General features: G+C 37.5%; 1 protein-coding gene across 2 annotated transcripts in view; it reads right to left on the bottom strand.

Annotated features, from left to right (window-relative positions):
- Positions 1-17,150, bottom strand: part of LOC128688561 (Protein kinase, cGMP-dependent at 21D) — an 885,484-nt gene that overhangs the window by 83,937 nt on the left and 784,397 nt on the right. For both annotated transcript variants that reach the window (XM_053776430.2, XM_053776431.2), the window contains one exon: positions 13,890-14,032. In XM_053776430.2, the coding sequence (XP_053632405.2) occupies positions 13,890-14,032 (143 nt within the window). The remainder of the gene's footprint in view (positions 1-13,889; positions 14,033-17,150) is intronic.

The following is a 17,150-nucleotide window of genomic DNA, read 5'->3' as shown; positions in this document are numbered from 1 at the left end:
GGAAAGATGTGAGGGGGGTACTGAAGAATAGAGAGTAGGAAAGATGTGAGGGGGGGTACTGAAAAATAGAGAGTAGGAAAGATGTGAGGGGGGTACTGAAGAATAGAGAGTAGGAAAGATGTGAGGGGGGTACTGAAGAATAGAGAGTAGGAAAGATGTGAGGGGGGTACTGAAGAATAGAGAGTAGGAAAGATGTGAGAGGGGTACTGAAGAATAGAGAGTAGGAAAGATGTGAGGGGGGTACTGAAGAATAGAGAGTAGGAAAGATGTGAGGGGGGTACTGAAGAATAGAGAGTAGGAAAGATGTGAGAGGGGTACTGAAGAATAGAGAGTAGGAAAGATGTGAGGGGGGTACTGAAGAATAGATAGTAGGAAAGATGTGAGAGGGTGCTGTAAGAAGAGAAAGTTAGAAAAATATGAAGGTGGTATTGGTAACAGTGACAAAAGAAACGATATAAATTAAAAAAAAAAATCCAAAAGTAAAACACATATATGTGAAATTTTAGCAGCAGAAGGAGAGACGAGAAACTGGTGGTAGTCAGTACCTGCAACACATCCTTCAGTAAAACTTGTGTGAGAGAAGAACTGAACAAGCCGAGTGACTACATAACACACTACGGGAACCACAGGATTACAGAAAAAATGACCGTAACTGGGCGACGTGTGCAACTGGGACTGTAAACAGTCAACAGATTTTTTAATGTAACCGTGAGGTATTTGGTTTTTTGGAAAAATGTATAAAATTCTGCTTTAGCAGCAGGCACCACTGTCTCCATCAATGGCCTATTCTACTTGACCTATCGACACAGGGGTGCCTAAGAGCAGTATTCTTGGCCCTCTGCTTTTCCTCAAATAAATCAATGATCTTTCAAATGCACTCATTTACTTAATCCCGTTATATTTGCGGATGATAAACTGTTACCTCCCACTCAGATCCGAATTCTCTCAATAACACGGTTAGTGAGAAACTCAAAGATGTCTACCTGGATCACTACCAATATACTCACTCTTAATATTGACAAGACCTTCTACATGATGCTTGGAAGCAGATCTGCAAATGTACAACTACTGTAAATATTATAATTAACTGTTCTCTCATTGCAAGACAAACCGAGGGAAAATGCTTAGGTCTGTACCTTGAGAGCAACTTAAAATTCAAAACCCATATCCAGCACATAACAGTGAAGGTTTCCAAATCAGTTGGAATCCAGTAAGATCTGTTACTATGTGCCTCAAACAGCACTACTTATATCGTATTATCTATCTTTACTTAATAAATGCTGTGTGTGCCAGGGGATCTACTACAGCAGATCACCTAAAGCCAATAATATCATTAGAGTGACTGTACGAACCATCAGCCATTTAATGGCAAACAATACGCCCCCTCCAGTCTTTAAAATTTTGGACCTACTCAGTATACATAATACTGAATCATGTACAAGACAATAAATTATAATATAAACCCTAAGCTGAAACATTCCCTTGGTAGCTGCAACAACACTCATAAGCAAAATACAAAAATCTTTGTAATAATGTTGGTAGAATTACCGACAATATGTAATACAAAAATCTTTGATATCCCAGTTGTCCGGCTCAACTTGTGTAAAAAAAAACTATGCGTATAATACCTCTAAAATTCCGAAGGTTTTCTGTCTGCCAACCACTTCAAAGTTATTATTAAAAAACTCCTCCTTACCTTAAAGTGATTCTAACAGCAATAAACTATGCCGGACAAGTCCTGAAACCTGTTTTCACCCAATTCTGTCGTCCCTCTTCTTATTCGGTCTGTCTTTAACTCCTATTTATTACTAAATAGGCATACACTATCTCATCATATTTTGTATTACTTCGAGTAACTAGGTATCACTCTACTAAACCTGGCAATTATATTTTCTTATTTTGAATTAAATTAATAAATTTTAGGTACAGTACAGTGTTGCCCGAGATGTTATGCATTTCTCAAGTCTTCGGTTTATTCCTTGTCTTAAGCAATGATACTACAAGTTCTGCCATAACAATTCTCGGTAAACTTATACCCTCCAGGTATACTCCGGGTATACTCCGGGTATACTCCGGGTATCATATTGTTTTGAACTGAGTGAATTAACTAATATATTTGTCTAACGAGACGAAAGGTATTTTTTTTATTCTTTTCCATTTTTATTAATTAAATTTTATCTATTCTGAAGTTCCTGTTGATACCATATATTAGACCCATCAATAAAACAAAACTAAAACTATGTAAATTTTAAGTATAGGATAGGCTAAGTTTTGCCCGAAATGCAATACATTCAGTAGGCCTACACATTAATGTGCGATTTATACAATAATTTTGAAATAAAGATTTATATAGTAACATAAAATGTTTAGGGAAGAAATAAATGAGCGTAGCGTAGTGCTAGTCTCTGATTATGGAAGCTTTTGAGAGCGTTCACTTTAAAAGATTAATTTGATAAATGGAGGGAGGAGAGAACACAAATTAATAACGTGTATGAAAGATTTTCTTGGGAGGAAAATATAAATTTACAAATACTACTAAATTCTTTATGAGAAATAAGCAATTAAGGTGACAATAAATACCTAGAATATGACTTTGATAAATTTAGAAAATGAGTGAAAGAGGGATGATAATTTTCAATTAGATAAATGCTAGTTGTCCAATGCAGTGACTAGACTTGTATCCTCACAGTGCCTGAAGCATTCCAGGGAAAGTCGGCTTAAAGACTAACTTCCCTCTCACTGCAGTCTGTCTGCCAGCAGCCGAACACAACAATATAGTTGAGAGATGTCAGTTGAACACGCTATTTTAAATTCATAATGTCTGATACCAAGAAAACACTTAATGTAGTTGATATAGATAAACTGTTCAGAGACCCGAGGAACGTTTCGCCACACAGTGGTTTCATCAGTCCAATACAAAGAATAGTAAGATCAGAAGGAATATCAAAATGGTATACAGTACCGACAGGTTGGTAAGACATGCGCAACAGTTAGGCCCAGCTGCTGCTCGTGTGTCTTAAGTACCAAGATCAAAATGAATAATCAGTCCATCAATCTTGAAAAGACTGATGGACTGATTACATCGTCTCCAGGGTGAGGGATTGATTACATCAAACTCCTTCTGACCTTCGCCATTCGTCTTTGTATGGACTGATGAAGCCACTGTGTGGCGAAACGTTTCCTGAATAAAGATACCCAAGTGTTGCACGTGTGTCTTATGCTAACATAGCAAGCATTACAATAGTTTTGAAATATATATATATATATATATATATATATATATATATATATATATATATATATATATATATATATATATATATATATATATATATATATATATATAAATCGTAAAAAGCTGTTTACAAAGTAAGTTTGGCTCAAGTTGTAGTGCAGCAGCAGCAGCTGTGTGCTTTCCAAACCTGAAGATACTACAAGTTAAAAGAATTGCATACTGGCTCCAGTAGCTGAAGAAATATGTTAGAACGGAGAGGGGGTTAAAAGGAGGAAAAGAGAAGACATGATAACCACATGTTAAGGTCATAAAAGGGAACTGACAGAATTAATACTATTTTTTTAGCCCTTTCAGCAGGAAAAACTAGTGGTCACACAGCTGCATCATGCATATCATTGTTTGCTAATGACAGCATTAATGAGAAGAAGAATTACAAGAACAGACAACGTACAGGAAGACTTATTGTAGTTAGCTGGCCCAGTGGCTAGCGCGTCGGTCTGGAGTTTTATGACTCTCTGATCGCGAGTTCTATCCCCGCCCGTGGTATTACCTGGAGTTTACCTGGAGAGAGTTCCGGGGGTTAACGCCCCCGCGGCCCGGTCTGTGACCAGGCCTCCTGGTGGATCAGAGCCTGATCAACCAGGTTGTTACTGCTGGCTGCACGCAAACCAACGTACGAGCCACAGCCCGGCTGGTCAGGAACCGACTTTAGGTGCTTGTCCAGTGCCAGCTTGAAGACTGCCAGGGGTCTGTTGGTAATCCCCCTTATGTATGCTGGGAGGCGGTTGAACAGTCTCGGGCCCCTGACACTTATTGTATGGTCTCTTAACGTGCTAGTGACACCCCTGCTTTTTATTGGGGGGATGTTGCATCGTCTGCCAAGTCTTTTGCTTTCGTAGTGAGTGATTTTCGTGTGCAAGTTCGGTACTAGTCCCTCTAGGATTTTCCAGGTGTATATAATCATGCATCTCTCCCGCCTGCATTCCAGGGAATACAGGTTCAGGAACCTCAAGCGCTCCCAGTAATTTGGGTGTTTTATCTCCGTTTATGCGCGCCGTGAAGGTTCTCTGTACATTTTCTAGGTCAGCAATTTCACCTGCCTTGAAAGGTGCTGTTAGTGTGCAGCAATATTCCAGCCTAGATAAAACAAGTGACCTGAAGAGTGTCATCATGGGCTTGGCATCCCTAGTTTTGAAGGTTCTCATTATCCATTATCCATTATGCAACCCGACGTACGAACCACAGCCCAGCTGGTCAGGTACCGACTTTAGGTACCTGTCCAGAACCCTCTTGAAGAAAGTCAGGGGTCTACTGGTAATCCCTCTTATGTATGCAGGAAGGCAATTGAACAGATTGGGACCCTGACATTTATTTTGTTGTCTCTTATCGTGCTAGTGGCACCCCTGCTTTTCACTGCGGGGATGTTGCATCATCTGCCAAGTCTTTTGATTTCATAGGGACCAATTTTCATGTGCAAGTTTGGAACTAATCCCTCTAGGATTTTTCAAATGTATGTAATCATGTATCTCTCCTGCCTGCATTCTAGGGAGTAGAGGTTGAGGAACTTCAAGCGTTTCCAGTAATTTAGGTGTTTTATCGCAGTTATGTGTGCCATGCTAGGTTCTCTGACATGTACTGTTAGTGTGCAGCAGTAGCAGCTTGTAGCGCCAGTAATACCTATACTATCGTACCGCATCAAACTTCTATTTTTAATCATTTTTATCTCGTTTCAACAAAAAACAAAAATAAAAATTCACTTATAAATACATAGAAAACAACATACAACAGATTTTTCCTGTAATATATTTGTCAGTTGCAAATTATTTTACCGTAAGGTTGATGAAGTCCTATGGACGAGCCACCCCTAGTGTGCAGCAATATTCCAGCCTAGATAGAACAAACGACCTGAAGTGTGTTATCATGGGCTTGGCATCCCTAGTATTGAAGGTTCTCATTATCCATCCTGTCATTTTTCTAGCAGATGCGATTGATACATTGTCATGGTCTTTGAAGGTGAGATCCTATTGACATTATCACTTTCAAATCTTTTACATTAACTTATAGAAAGACTTGGAGGAGCTGTACAAGTGGTCAGACACGAGGCAAGGTTATGCAAGTTGGGGAGGAGTATAGCAAGAAAAGAGAGGAGGCATAACTTGAGAGAAGATAAGTTATACATGTCTCAGGAAGGATCATGTAGCGACCACACAAAACATAGCCCAAGACGTGCTCATAAATCACATTACATAGACATCACACGAGTGGTTAGTGAACCTCAGAACTGATGTCAAGGACATTAATAATATTTTAGGACTACAGTACACATGTTAGGCCTATTGCAGAGTACACAGCACCAACATGGAGCCCATTGTACTCGAAGAAGGTTGAAAGTAATGCATCAAAACTAGCCCCAAGAGTGAGAGGACTGAGCTATAAGGAGAGAATAAAGGAACTGAACATTAGAAGAAAGATCAAGGAAGACATGATTACGATGTACACGATACCGGGGGATTTGACCTGGTGAACATAGTTTAAAATGCACTGCACACGGGCAAGGGAGCACAGAATGAGTTAGAAACACAAATGGGTTAGAAGGATGTTAGGAAATACTTCAGATTTAGTGTAGTATACATATATGGAGAATGAGAGCAATTCCATACACAGTTTCAGAAGAAGGTATGATAAACCTCAAGATGTCTGGAGCCAACAGCAAGGGTAGTTGTTTACCTGGAGTTTACCTGGAGAGAGTTCCGGGGGTCAACGCCCCCGCGGCCCGGTCTGTGACCAGGCCTCCTTAGGTCAGTGTCCCAGGATGCGACCCACACCAGTCGACTAACACCTAGGTACCCATTTTACTGATGGGGAACATAGACAACAGGTTGAAAGAAACACGTCCAATGTTTCTACTCTGGCTGGGAATCGAACCCAGGCCCTCGCCGTGTGAAGCGAGAGCGTTAACCACCAGGCCACCAGAGTCGGGGTTAGGAACCGAGAATGGACCCCCGCATACAAATTGGCAAGTATAACTGAGTGCATCCATGAGTACACGAGCTCTCTCTAGTATATATATATACTAGTGTATATATATATATATATATATATATATATATATATATATATATATATATATATATACAATAAGATCACGGTAAACAGGTGGTATCAGAATATGCAAAACAACCACTGTGAAAGAATAGTGAAATTCTAATAGTCGTGCCTTTTCACATTATCAAGGAACTATAAATAACAAAACATCAAAGGAAGGCATATAAAGGATCAAGACTACACCTCACCATCACATCCAACAACAAAGCAATACCTCACACACGCGTGACGACACCCAACTCCGTGAAACACACCTAATACTCTACCCAAGAATTAAGAGTTATTACTTGTTCAATGTATCATTAAATTCTTCCCAGATTTTATTAATTATATACGAATCCAATTTATATAAACCAAAGGAAATATTCATATTATTTTCCAAACTGCTTTTTATGAATCATGATTAATTATATTCCTGTCAACCACGGACTTGCTAGTTACAAATTTTTCAGCCTTTTCAAAATCAATTGGATGGTTAAAATCTCTCACATGAATAAATAGAGCACTAGAATCTTGTCCGGTTCTAATACTATTATTTCACAGTGGTTGTTTTGTGTGTATATATATATATAATATATATATATATATATATATATATATATATATATATATATATATATAATATATATATATATATAATATATATATATATATGTCGTGCCGAATATGTAAAACTGGTCAATTAGCAAGAACTCATTTAAAATTAGGTCCTTTCTAAAAATTTCTCTTATACGTTTAAAGATATATTTTTTTCATTAATGTTAATGTAAAAATTTTTCATTTTGCACCAAAAGAATCTTAGAAAACTTACCTAACCTTATTATAACAAACGGAATTTATTTTAGCCTAACCCAACTAAATATATTCTTTATTTGTTTACAATAATTTAATACTAAACAAACACAGTGAAATATATTTTTTTCGTTAGGTTAAGAATGATTTTGGCGAAATTACTGCATACACCAATTTTCACTTGTCCTATATGGCAAGATGAGCGTTGCTATTTAAGCCAAGATCGCAAGTTCTGCCTATTCGGCACGACATAATATATATATATATATATATATATATATATATATATATTATATATATATATATATATGTATATATATATATATATCTCACCCAGCAGAGCTAGGTGGTTTACGTTGATCAGAGGACATACGGTGGTATGGGTGCCTCTGAGATAACTTCATTCTAATCCCCGTTTGGTGTTCTAGCCCCCACAAACAATTATATTTATATTACTGTGACCACGAACGAGTGGTGCTAGCGGAGGCTAGTACATCAAACGGGGATTAGAATGAAATTAATTCAGAGGTTGTATAGATGTGTTTTCCTATTACATGTAATACATAATATTGCATGTAATTGATTACATTATTTGTTGAGATGTAATATAACACATCGTATTTGTTATATTTGGATGTTTTCGTCGTCGATTCATTAATACCTATGTCTATGTTGGTGTGTACGAGTGTGCTTGTGTGTGTGTGTTATTGTGTGTGTTGGTTTTTTAACATAATGATTTATTATACAGTCTATATACTTACCCATGTGTGCTTGCCATTTGTATATACAACATAGACATGTTCTTTAATAATGTATAATGTGTTGTGTCTGAGTATAAAACCATTGTCAATACTTTGTGTGTAGGTGTATTACCATTATATTGTACGGTATCGTTGGTCGTGTGAGATTATGATGTGGACGGATCTTGTGTACGAATGGTACATAATACCGACAAGATGAGATTAAGACACATGTGCAACATCTGGGTATCTTTATCTACAATAAAGATACCCAGATGTTGCACATGTGTCTTAATCTGGACGGATCTTGTTAATGTAATTTGACTACAGGAAATACTTTATAACCAATGTTAGAAATCAAACTGTTCCATATTTACATAATGTACTTATTGCACTTGCAGTTTGTTTTATAAGCCGTGAGGCAGTTATAACCTTTACCATTTTAAGTTTAGGGAACAGATGTATCATTGTAGTTTATGCTCCATATTCTTACGTGTCGTAAGATTCATACTTTTGGATAGCATTATAGATGTGTTAGGGTTAACTTAATTTATTGTGCACTCTTGTGGTTCTAATTTTATGTTGTACTTTTCAGATAGGGGGAGGTTCTGTCTGGGGAAGGGGGGGTTCTGTCTGGGGAAGGGGGGGGTTAGTTTGCAGGGTTACGGTATGTAACATACTGTGCTCTTTTGAGTTAGTACCTTATGACGTTAAGTCATAGTATAGAATATCTGGTTTTACTTTTGATGTAGTTAGTACGGAAGTTTGTATCAATTCTCTCCTTAATTTGGTTACTGTTTGTGTTTTCATTGGTTAATATTTGTTACATGATGTATAATTATTATATCTGTATGTGGTATTATATGCCCATGGAAAGTTTATTACATTTGTTGACAGATGAGGCCTGTTTTGTTATTTTTATGTGCTGTGATGTACTCTTTAAATAAAAAAAAAAATTCATCACGTGTGGGCTCCAGTGCATCAAGCTTGAACACAGTAACTGAGAAGACACTGAGGCTCTCAAGTCCAAGGAAGAAGCTGATGCGCTGTCAGTGCTGCTTGGCTGCTGAGAGCCACCCGGAATGCTTTTTATTTATTTATTTATTTAATGTCTTTGCAAACAGTACATTCTGCATGCACACCTGAATGTTACCCATCTCTGTACAAACATTGTATCATGGTGAAATAAAGATGACGACATACACCACAGGTTTAGCCCTGCTCCTGCAGCTATAAACACAATTCCCGTAACACCTGTTACCCTTGTTACCTAACAGTAAATAGATATCTAGGAGTTAGTAAAAAAAAAAAAATCCCCGTTTGGTGTTCTAGCCCCCACAAACAATTATATTTATATTACTGTGACCACGAACGAGTGGTGCTAGCGGAGGCTAGTACATCAAACGGGGATTAGAATTAAATTAATTCAGAGGCACCCACAATACCCTATGTCCTCGCAGATTATATATATATATGTCGTGCAGAATATGTAAAACCGGTCAATTAGCAAGAACTCATTTAAAATTAAGTCCTTTCTAAAATTTTCTCTTTTACGTTTAAAGATATATTTTTTTCATTAATGTTGATGCAAAAATTTATAATTTTGCACCAAAAGGAACTTAGAAAACTTACCTAACCTTATTATAACAAGTGCAATTTATTTTAGCATAATCCAACTAAATAAATTTTAGATTTTTTTACAATAATTTAATACTAAACAAACACAGTGAAATATATTTTTTTCGTTAGGTTCAGAATGATTTTGGCGAAATTATTGCATACACAAATTTTCGCTTGTCTTATATGGCAAGATGAGCGTTGCTATTTAAGCCAAGATGGCAAGTTCTGCCTATTCGGCACGATATATATATATATATATATATATATATATATATATATTACACACAATCTTTAGTATTACGAGTTGTGTTGTCCCTCAGGTCACTAGAATTGACAATTGACAGTCAGCTGGAGTTTAGAGATAACTAAGCTTGTCTCCCGGATATCCTAGAGAAAGCTTGCTAGATTGTAATCTTCCTAGTAAGGCAGGCAGGGAAGAGACGGAGGGTCATGCTCAAGTGAACACAGAGCTGCATGTTAGTGGCTTCTAAGAGCACCATATACATGCACTTAAAGACACTATATATATGGTGATTTGAATCCGCATGCATGTGTGTATATTGAGTAAGATGATCAAAGGAATCGGTTGCACGAATTATATGCCCTCAAGTGAATTGCAAAGTTTTTATTCAGTGACACCAGTTATAAAGGTGGTACACGGTTTTCATTCAGTGACACCAGTTATAAAGGTGGTACACGGTTTTCATTCAGTGACACCAGTAACAAAGGTGGTACACGGTTTTTATTCAGTGACCCAGTAACAAAGGTGGTACACGGTTTTCATTCGGTGACACCAGTTATAAAGGTGGTACACGGTTTTCATTCGGTGACACCAGTTATAAAGGTGGTACACGGTTTTCATTCAGTGACACCAGTTATAAAGGTGGTACACGGTTTTCATTCGGTGACACCAGTAACAAAGGTGGTACACGGTTTTCATTCAGTGACACCAGTAACAAAGATGGTACACGGTTTTCATTCGGTGACACCAGTAACAAAGGTGGTACACGGTTTTTATTCAGTGACACCAGTAACAAAGGTGGTACACGGTTTTTATTCAGTGACACCAGTAACAAAGGTGGTACACGGTTTTTATTCAGTGACACCAGTAACAAAGGTGGTACACGGTTTTCATTCAGTGACACCAGTTATAAAGGTGGTACACGGTTTTCATTCAGTGACACCAGTAACAAAGATGGTACACGGTTTTCATTCGGTGACACCAGTAACAAAGGTGGTACACGGTTTTCATTCGGTGACACCAGTTATAAAGGTGGTACACGGTTTTCATTCGGTGACACCAGTTATAAAGGTGGTACACGGTTTTCATTCAGTGACACCAGTAACAAAGGTGGTACACGGTTTTTATTCAGTGACACCAGTAACAAAGGTGGTACACGGTTTTCATTCAGTGACACCAGTAACAAAGGTGGTACACGGTTTTTATTCAGTGACACCAGTAACAAAGATGGTACACGGTTTTCATTCAGTGACACCAGTAACAAAGGTGGTACACGGTTTTTATTCAGTGACACCAGTAACAAAGGTGGTACACGGTTTTCATTCAGTGACACCAGTAACAAAGATGGTACACGGTTTTCATTCAGTGACACCAGTAACAAAGATGGTACACGGTTTTCATTCAGTGACACCAGTAACAAAGATGGTACACGGTTTTCATTCAGTGACACCAGTAACAAAGATGGTACACGGTTTTCATTCAATGACACCAGTAACAAAGATGGTACACGGTTTTCATTCAGTGACACCAGTAACAAAGATGGTACACGGTTTTCATTCAGTGACACCAGTAACAAAGATGGTACACGGTTTACATTCAGTGACACCAGTAACAAAGATGGTACACGGTTTACATTCAGTGACACCAGTAACAAAGATGGTACACGGTTTACATTCAGTGACACCAGTAACAAAGGTGGTACACGGTTTTCATTATAAAGACGTCTGTCGAGATAATCAAAGAATGTGTGAAGGAATCTCGTAAGATAGTCTTATCAAATATAAAGAAATAGGTAAATTTCGTGACGAAAATGAAATTATCTGTTTCGACGTAACTTAGGATGACACTGCACACCCGAGGTCATCATTCAGCACTTGGCTTGGACATTGTAGTGTATGCCAAAACAAAACTCGTACTTGAGTACGTAGTTTTGTCCATGTACTCAAGCCATTTTCACACTAAACTGACTATAAAAAGGTATGACCAATGGTCAATGGTCATAGCATGGTCATTGACCATTACTGTACCAAAGTAATTTATAACGTCAAAGCACATCTTGATTTCGTTGCTTTTTCTAAGTATAATGGCAGGTATGAGAAGAGTAGTGTGAACATGATGTTTGGCCTCAGTCAATGAGCACTGAAAGAGATCAGCCTAAGACGCCTTGACCAAAGCAGCAGCAGCCAGTGTTAAAAGGGTCAAAGAAAATGAGGTATCTAGAGTATCCTGTTCCAAGATGTAACGTAGCACATGTTATTGCAACATGGAGAACATTATGTTGAAATTTCTTGGACATCATCCAACATTTGTATTTACCATCAATTTTCTCAAAAAAGATTTTCCTCATAACTGTCACGTCTCTTTTATTAATGTAGTTCTTATTATTTTTGCATTAATAATATACCATTATTTTACAAAGTGTTAATTAAATATTTGCCAAAATAATTCTTCCTCTTTTTGTTTAGGAAGAAATAGAATTTTGAGAGGATAATGTAATGTAATTTGATAATTCTGCCATTGCAGTAAAATCAACCGGGTTTCACTTAATCCTGAACACTCACCTAAAACACTGTTGACATTTCCAATTTTGCGTAAACTGTCTCATAAGTGTCGCTATATCGATTTTTATTTTATTTTTTTAGTCAATCTTCATGGAAACTATTACGATACGATCCTCTTGATCTTCTAAACTCTCAATAAAATAATCAAACGATTATGACCATTATTACCCAAGTTGTTAATTTCAACCCTCTCCCCCTTTATATACTGACAATGATGACAAGTTGAAGGTTGAGGCAGTTGTGTAATATTTGTGAATCTTTATTACGGAAACGTTTCTCCAGCAAGTGGCTTCTTTAGTCCATTTACGGAGAAGGACGGTGGAAGATGGACTGAAGAAGTCACTGGCTGGCGAAACGTTTCTGTAATCAAGATTTCCAAATGTTGCAAAAGTGGCTATGTTGATAAGACAATATGCGTCGGCGAAACGTCACAAATGTGTCCTTTACCCCATTTTGTGTGTATGTGCATACCGTTTCAGTAAGATTACAAGCTAAGAGGACAAGAGAGGCGCTGAGGCGGCTTCAGCATGCTGCAAAGTGCTCACGGAAATGGCCCCTTGAATTAAATTTTGATTACGTTATTCAAAATAAAAACAGAAGTGGTAGTGAAAGAACATATACAATATAACCTAGAAGGAGAGAAGATACTCAAAGCTTTACAGCAAGACTGGTACTAGAACGAAGGGACAACGAACTACAAGGAGAGAATTAAAAAATATATAGACCTGACAGCTATACTACTGCGTCAATCGTCATCGAGACTCATAGACAGCAGCGTCATGCCCATTCCTGCGCCGTCAGGAGAGACGGGAAAGTGTACTAGAGATATTCAGAGTTCAAGGCACATCAATTTTTGATCATCTCATGTTAGGAGACCCACTTCATGGCCTGATCGAGAACACCTGAAGTTCGAAGGAAGAGATGGCCCAATAGAGCACGCAACGGTAACAGTTTTCAGCGTAGAAAAGCGACGGAAACTCAACCCGGAGCGATAGCTACAATCCCCTGCTGATGGAAGCAAGTTTCCTAAAGAGAGGGCGTCGAAGAGTGAACTGCTAGGCCGTCCAAATATAATAAGACCTCGACGTCAGTGGGAACAACAGAGCACACCGTCCATGCCTACTACACATTTAATACTGAATGGTGCCATGCAAGAGCCCATACTTCAGGTAGAACTCCTCAGAGTAGAGCAGCAAGAATCATCCCTAACTATGAACGATCTGTTGCTCGAAAATTATCTGGTATATCTAGTTGGATGACTCCTATTAGAGCCAGCTAGTCCAATGGTTAGCACACTGGCCTGTACGTTTGAGGACTCACCTGCCATGGGTTCATGTCCCACCCGGTCTGTGATGTATTCAAGAATGTTGTGAATTGTGCACGTGTCCTTTTCCACAGTTTGTATCAACATAACATTGGCAACTTGTTGCTTGTTACATATACGCTAATAACATGAATTATATCAACCTTTTCACTATGTACAACCTACTTAGTGTATCTGACATAGCAACTATCTACTGCTTACAAGAATACTCTCTGATACTGCAATGAACAGATTATTGTTATAATTTCTATTGTCTAGTTCGTTGACTGACCTGCGTCTCTCTCCCTGATGACCCAGGAACCAGCGGCAAACTCTTGCGGGTACATAGAGTCGACAATCTCGCGAACTTGGCTGGAGTCGAGGTGCTTAAGGAAGTCGTTGTCCATGATGGCATCCTTGATCAGCTGCTTCGATCTGAAGGCAAAGAAAGGATAAGTCTTAATTATCGTAATCCTGGTTTAATGCAGGTTAGGTTCTCCGATATCTCAGGCTAGTTTTATATATATATATATATATATATATATATATATATATATATATATATATATATATATATATATATATATGTCGTGCTGAATATGTAAAACTGGTCAATTAGCAAGAACTCATATAAAATTAAGTTCTTTCTGAAATTTTCTGTTATACGTGTAAAGATATATTTTTTTATTAATGTTCATGTAAAAAATTTTAATTTTGCACCAAAAGAATCTTAGAAAACTTACCTAACCTTATTATAACAAGAACAATTTATTTTAGCCTAACCCAACTAAATATATTTTAGATTTGTTTACAGTAATTTAATACTAAACAAACACATTGAAATATATTTTTTTCGTTAGGTTAAGAATGATTTTGGCGAAATTATTGCATACGCAAATTTTCACTTGTCCTATATGGCAAGATGAACTTTGCTATTTAAGCCAAGATCGCAAGTTCTGCCTATTCGGCACGACATACATTATATATATATATATATATATATATATATATATATATATATATATATATATATATATACATACATGCATATATATATATATATATAAGGTAAAACTGATCAATTAGCAAGAACTCATTTAAAATTAAGTCCTTTCAAAAATTTACTTTTATACGTTTAAAGATATATATTTTTTATGTTAATGCAAAAATTAATAATTTATCAAAAGTACGTAAGTTTTTTAAGCTTCGTTTGGCACAAAATCATTAATTTTTATATTACATAAATGAAAAAAATATATATCCTTAGATGTATAAGATAAAATTTTAGAAAGGACTTAATTTTAAATGGGCTCTTGCTAACTGACCACAAACATATGGAATATTTACAAACATTATATCTCATAGCTGACGAGTGGAGTTGGAGCCCAAATGTTAATTTAGCAGGAAGGCTGGAGCGTCCAGCGTTGGTGCCATAAACCCCACTAACAAAGCTGAGGTGAAAGTTTTATGCTTCACATTCTAATTCAACCTGGAAAACTATTGTAGCTCCTGGTCCAGGAGGAATAATTTCATCCTGCGTCATTTTTCATGCTGTCATCCCCGTAGATTTTCGTATTCACAGACACCACAGCGGAGGATTTATATGAGAACATTTTATCTTATAGCCGACAGGTGAGGAAAGATTAAATTATTCCTACACGACTAGGCATTGCGAGAGCCTCCGGGTTAAATCTGCATGTGAAGGAAAATCCCTTTAGCTCAAACGTGTGGAAATCGCTTTATGGAACGGTTACGAGCACCCAAGTTGGATATCCAGCACTGCTTGTGATATTAGGGCGTCGGTTCGATCTTCACTTTTGAGTGATAGGTGTGTTAGGTACCCATAGTTACCAGTGTAAATAGGTAAATGATTTAGCTGAATTATTCGAGTTTCGGTATTGGCGACTTGCATCATCAGAATTAGTCAAATTGAAAACATAAACATTTTTAAACTAGAAATCAGAGTAACTGATGAGCAGATACAATACACTGAGGTTAAAATAACCATAATAAACCCTAGTTATCATTACCAAAATCTGAGTATATTAACAAGAATAATATGTGAAGAAGAATGGTGGAAATGATGCCACATTAACAGTGAACGAGAACTTTGTTAACACGTCAGTAAGACCTAGCAAGAAAACACCCAGAATGTAACTGCACAGGAACAAGAATAATCCGTATAAATCACAAAAATTTCCCAAAACAACCACCTCGTATCAAACATACCTAGCAACATGATGGCTGTACCGAGCAACTTACACTAGGCTGGTGGAGGCGTCATTAGTCTCTCCACAACCAGGTCACCGACTGACTCAGAGATATAACTGAGAAGCCAAGCTTTACTATGGGGTGATTAAGTGTGTGTTCCCTAATGACGCTAAAGAGTGGTGCAGTAATCCCAAGAGTCGTTTGACGTAAGTTTATTCAGGTATACACAAATACAGTTACATAGATTATCATATATAACAGCATATGTGTAGAGAACCTGGGATAACCCAAAAAAGTCCATGGCTTCTATTGCTTAAATATTTTTTGGTTTGACCAATATATGACACTTATTGGCACTCACACTTAAACACAGTATAGGACTTAAGCTTTAATGGAATATTTAACTTTAGAAAAATATTAATGGTACTGTATTATATTAAAAAATAAATCTAATACGTATTTACTAGAGGGTAAAAGTCAGAGAACAATTATCTCTTACCCGGAGTGACCACTAACCAGTCCAGTCTTTAACCAACATGCATATTTATATAACTCACAGGGGGAAACTATTATTAATTTGAACGGGTCTCAGATGTTCGAGCCTTATATATGCTTGCAAATAATTCTAGCCAAAGATAAAAGCTCTATTTGTAAGAACAGACAAGGAGCAACGTATATAATTAATGGGAATATAAGAAAAACCTAGTACACAGGTAGGGTGATTTACCAAGAAGCGAAGAGTTGTAGTGGCCGCTCACATGTATTGAAATACTGAAGCCAATTGGATGACTTAGTATAAGTTCAATATCTATATTATGCCCCTCTGCCCCTCATACCCATCCTGTCGGCGGTAGTCAAAAAATTGGAGGTATATTATGAGTCCAGGGCTGCAGAGTTTTGAGAGCTGAACAAGACGCAGTGGTAATGAACCACTGGATGAGTCGTCTCATGTTATGAGCAGATCCGCAGTTACGATCTTCACAGCAATTTTTGGGAAAATGGATATCGGGAATGGTCTATATAAAATTAAGCAGAGGGCACCTACAGTGTAGGTGCTCAGATGTTAGTGTAGGTCACAGAGAAGTTGACATGTGTAGGTCCTACACATGTCAACTGCTCTGTGACCCTTTATCTAGTAATGGTTGACCAGAGTTTGAAATTTGAAGCCTAAAAGGCGTTCTGAAATTATAAACAAAAATCTTAGAGGGAATGAGGAATCTAACAGATGGACAGCTTTGGCATCATGCCGTGCAGTATTTAACCTGGAGTTTACCTGGAGAGAGTTCCGGGGGTCAACGCCCCCGCGGCCCGATCTGTGACCAGGCCTCATGGTGGATCAGAG

This window comes from Cherax quadricarinatus, chromosome 13 (assembly GCF_038502225.1).
Source record: "Cherax quadricarinatus isolate ZL_2023a chromosome 13, ASM3850222v1, whole genome shotgun sequence".
In the NCBI taxonomy this organism is placed as follows: Eukaryota; Metazoa; Arthropoda; class Malacostraca; order Decapoda; family Parastacidae; genus Cherax; species Cherax quadricarinatus.
The sequence above is the reverse complement of the archived record's forward strand: the minus strand, read 5'-3'. Positions and strand labels throughout refer to the sequence as shown.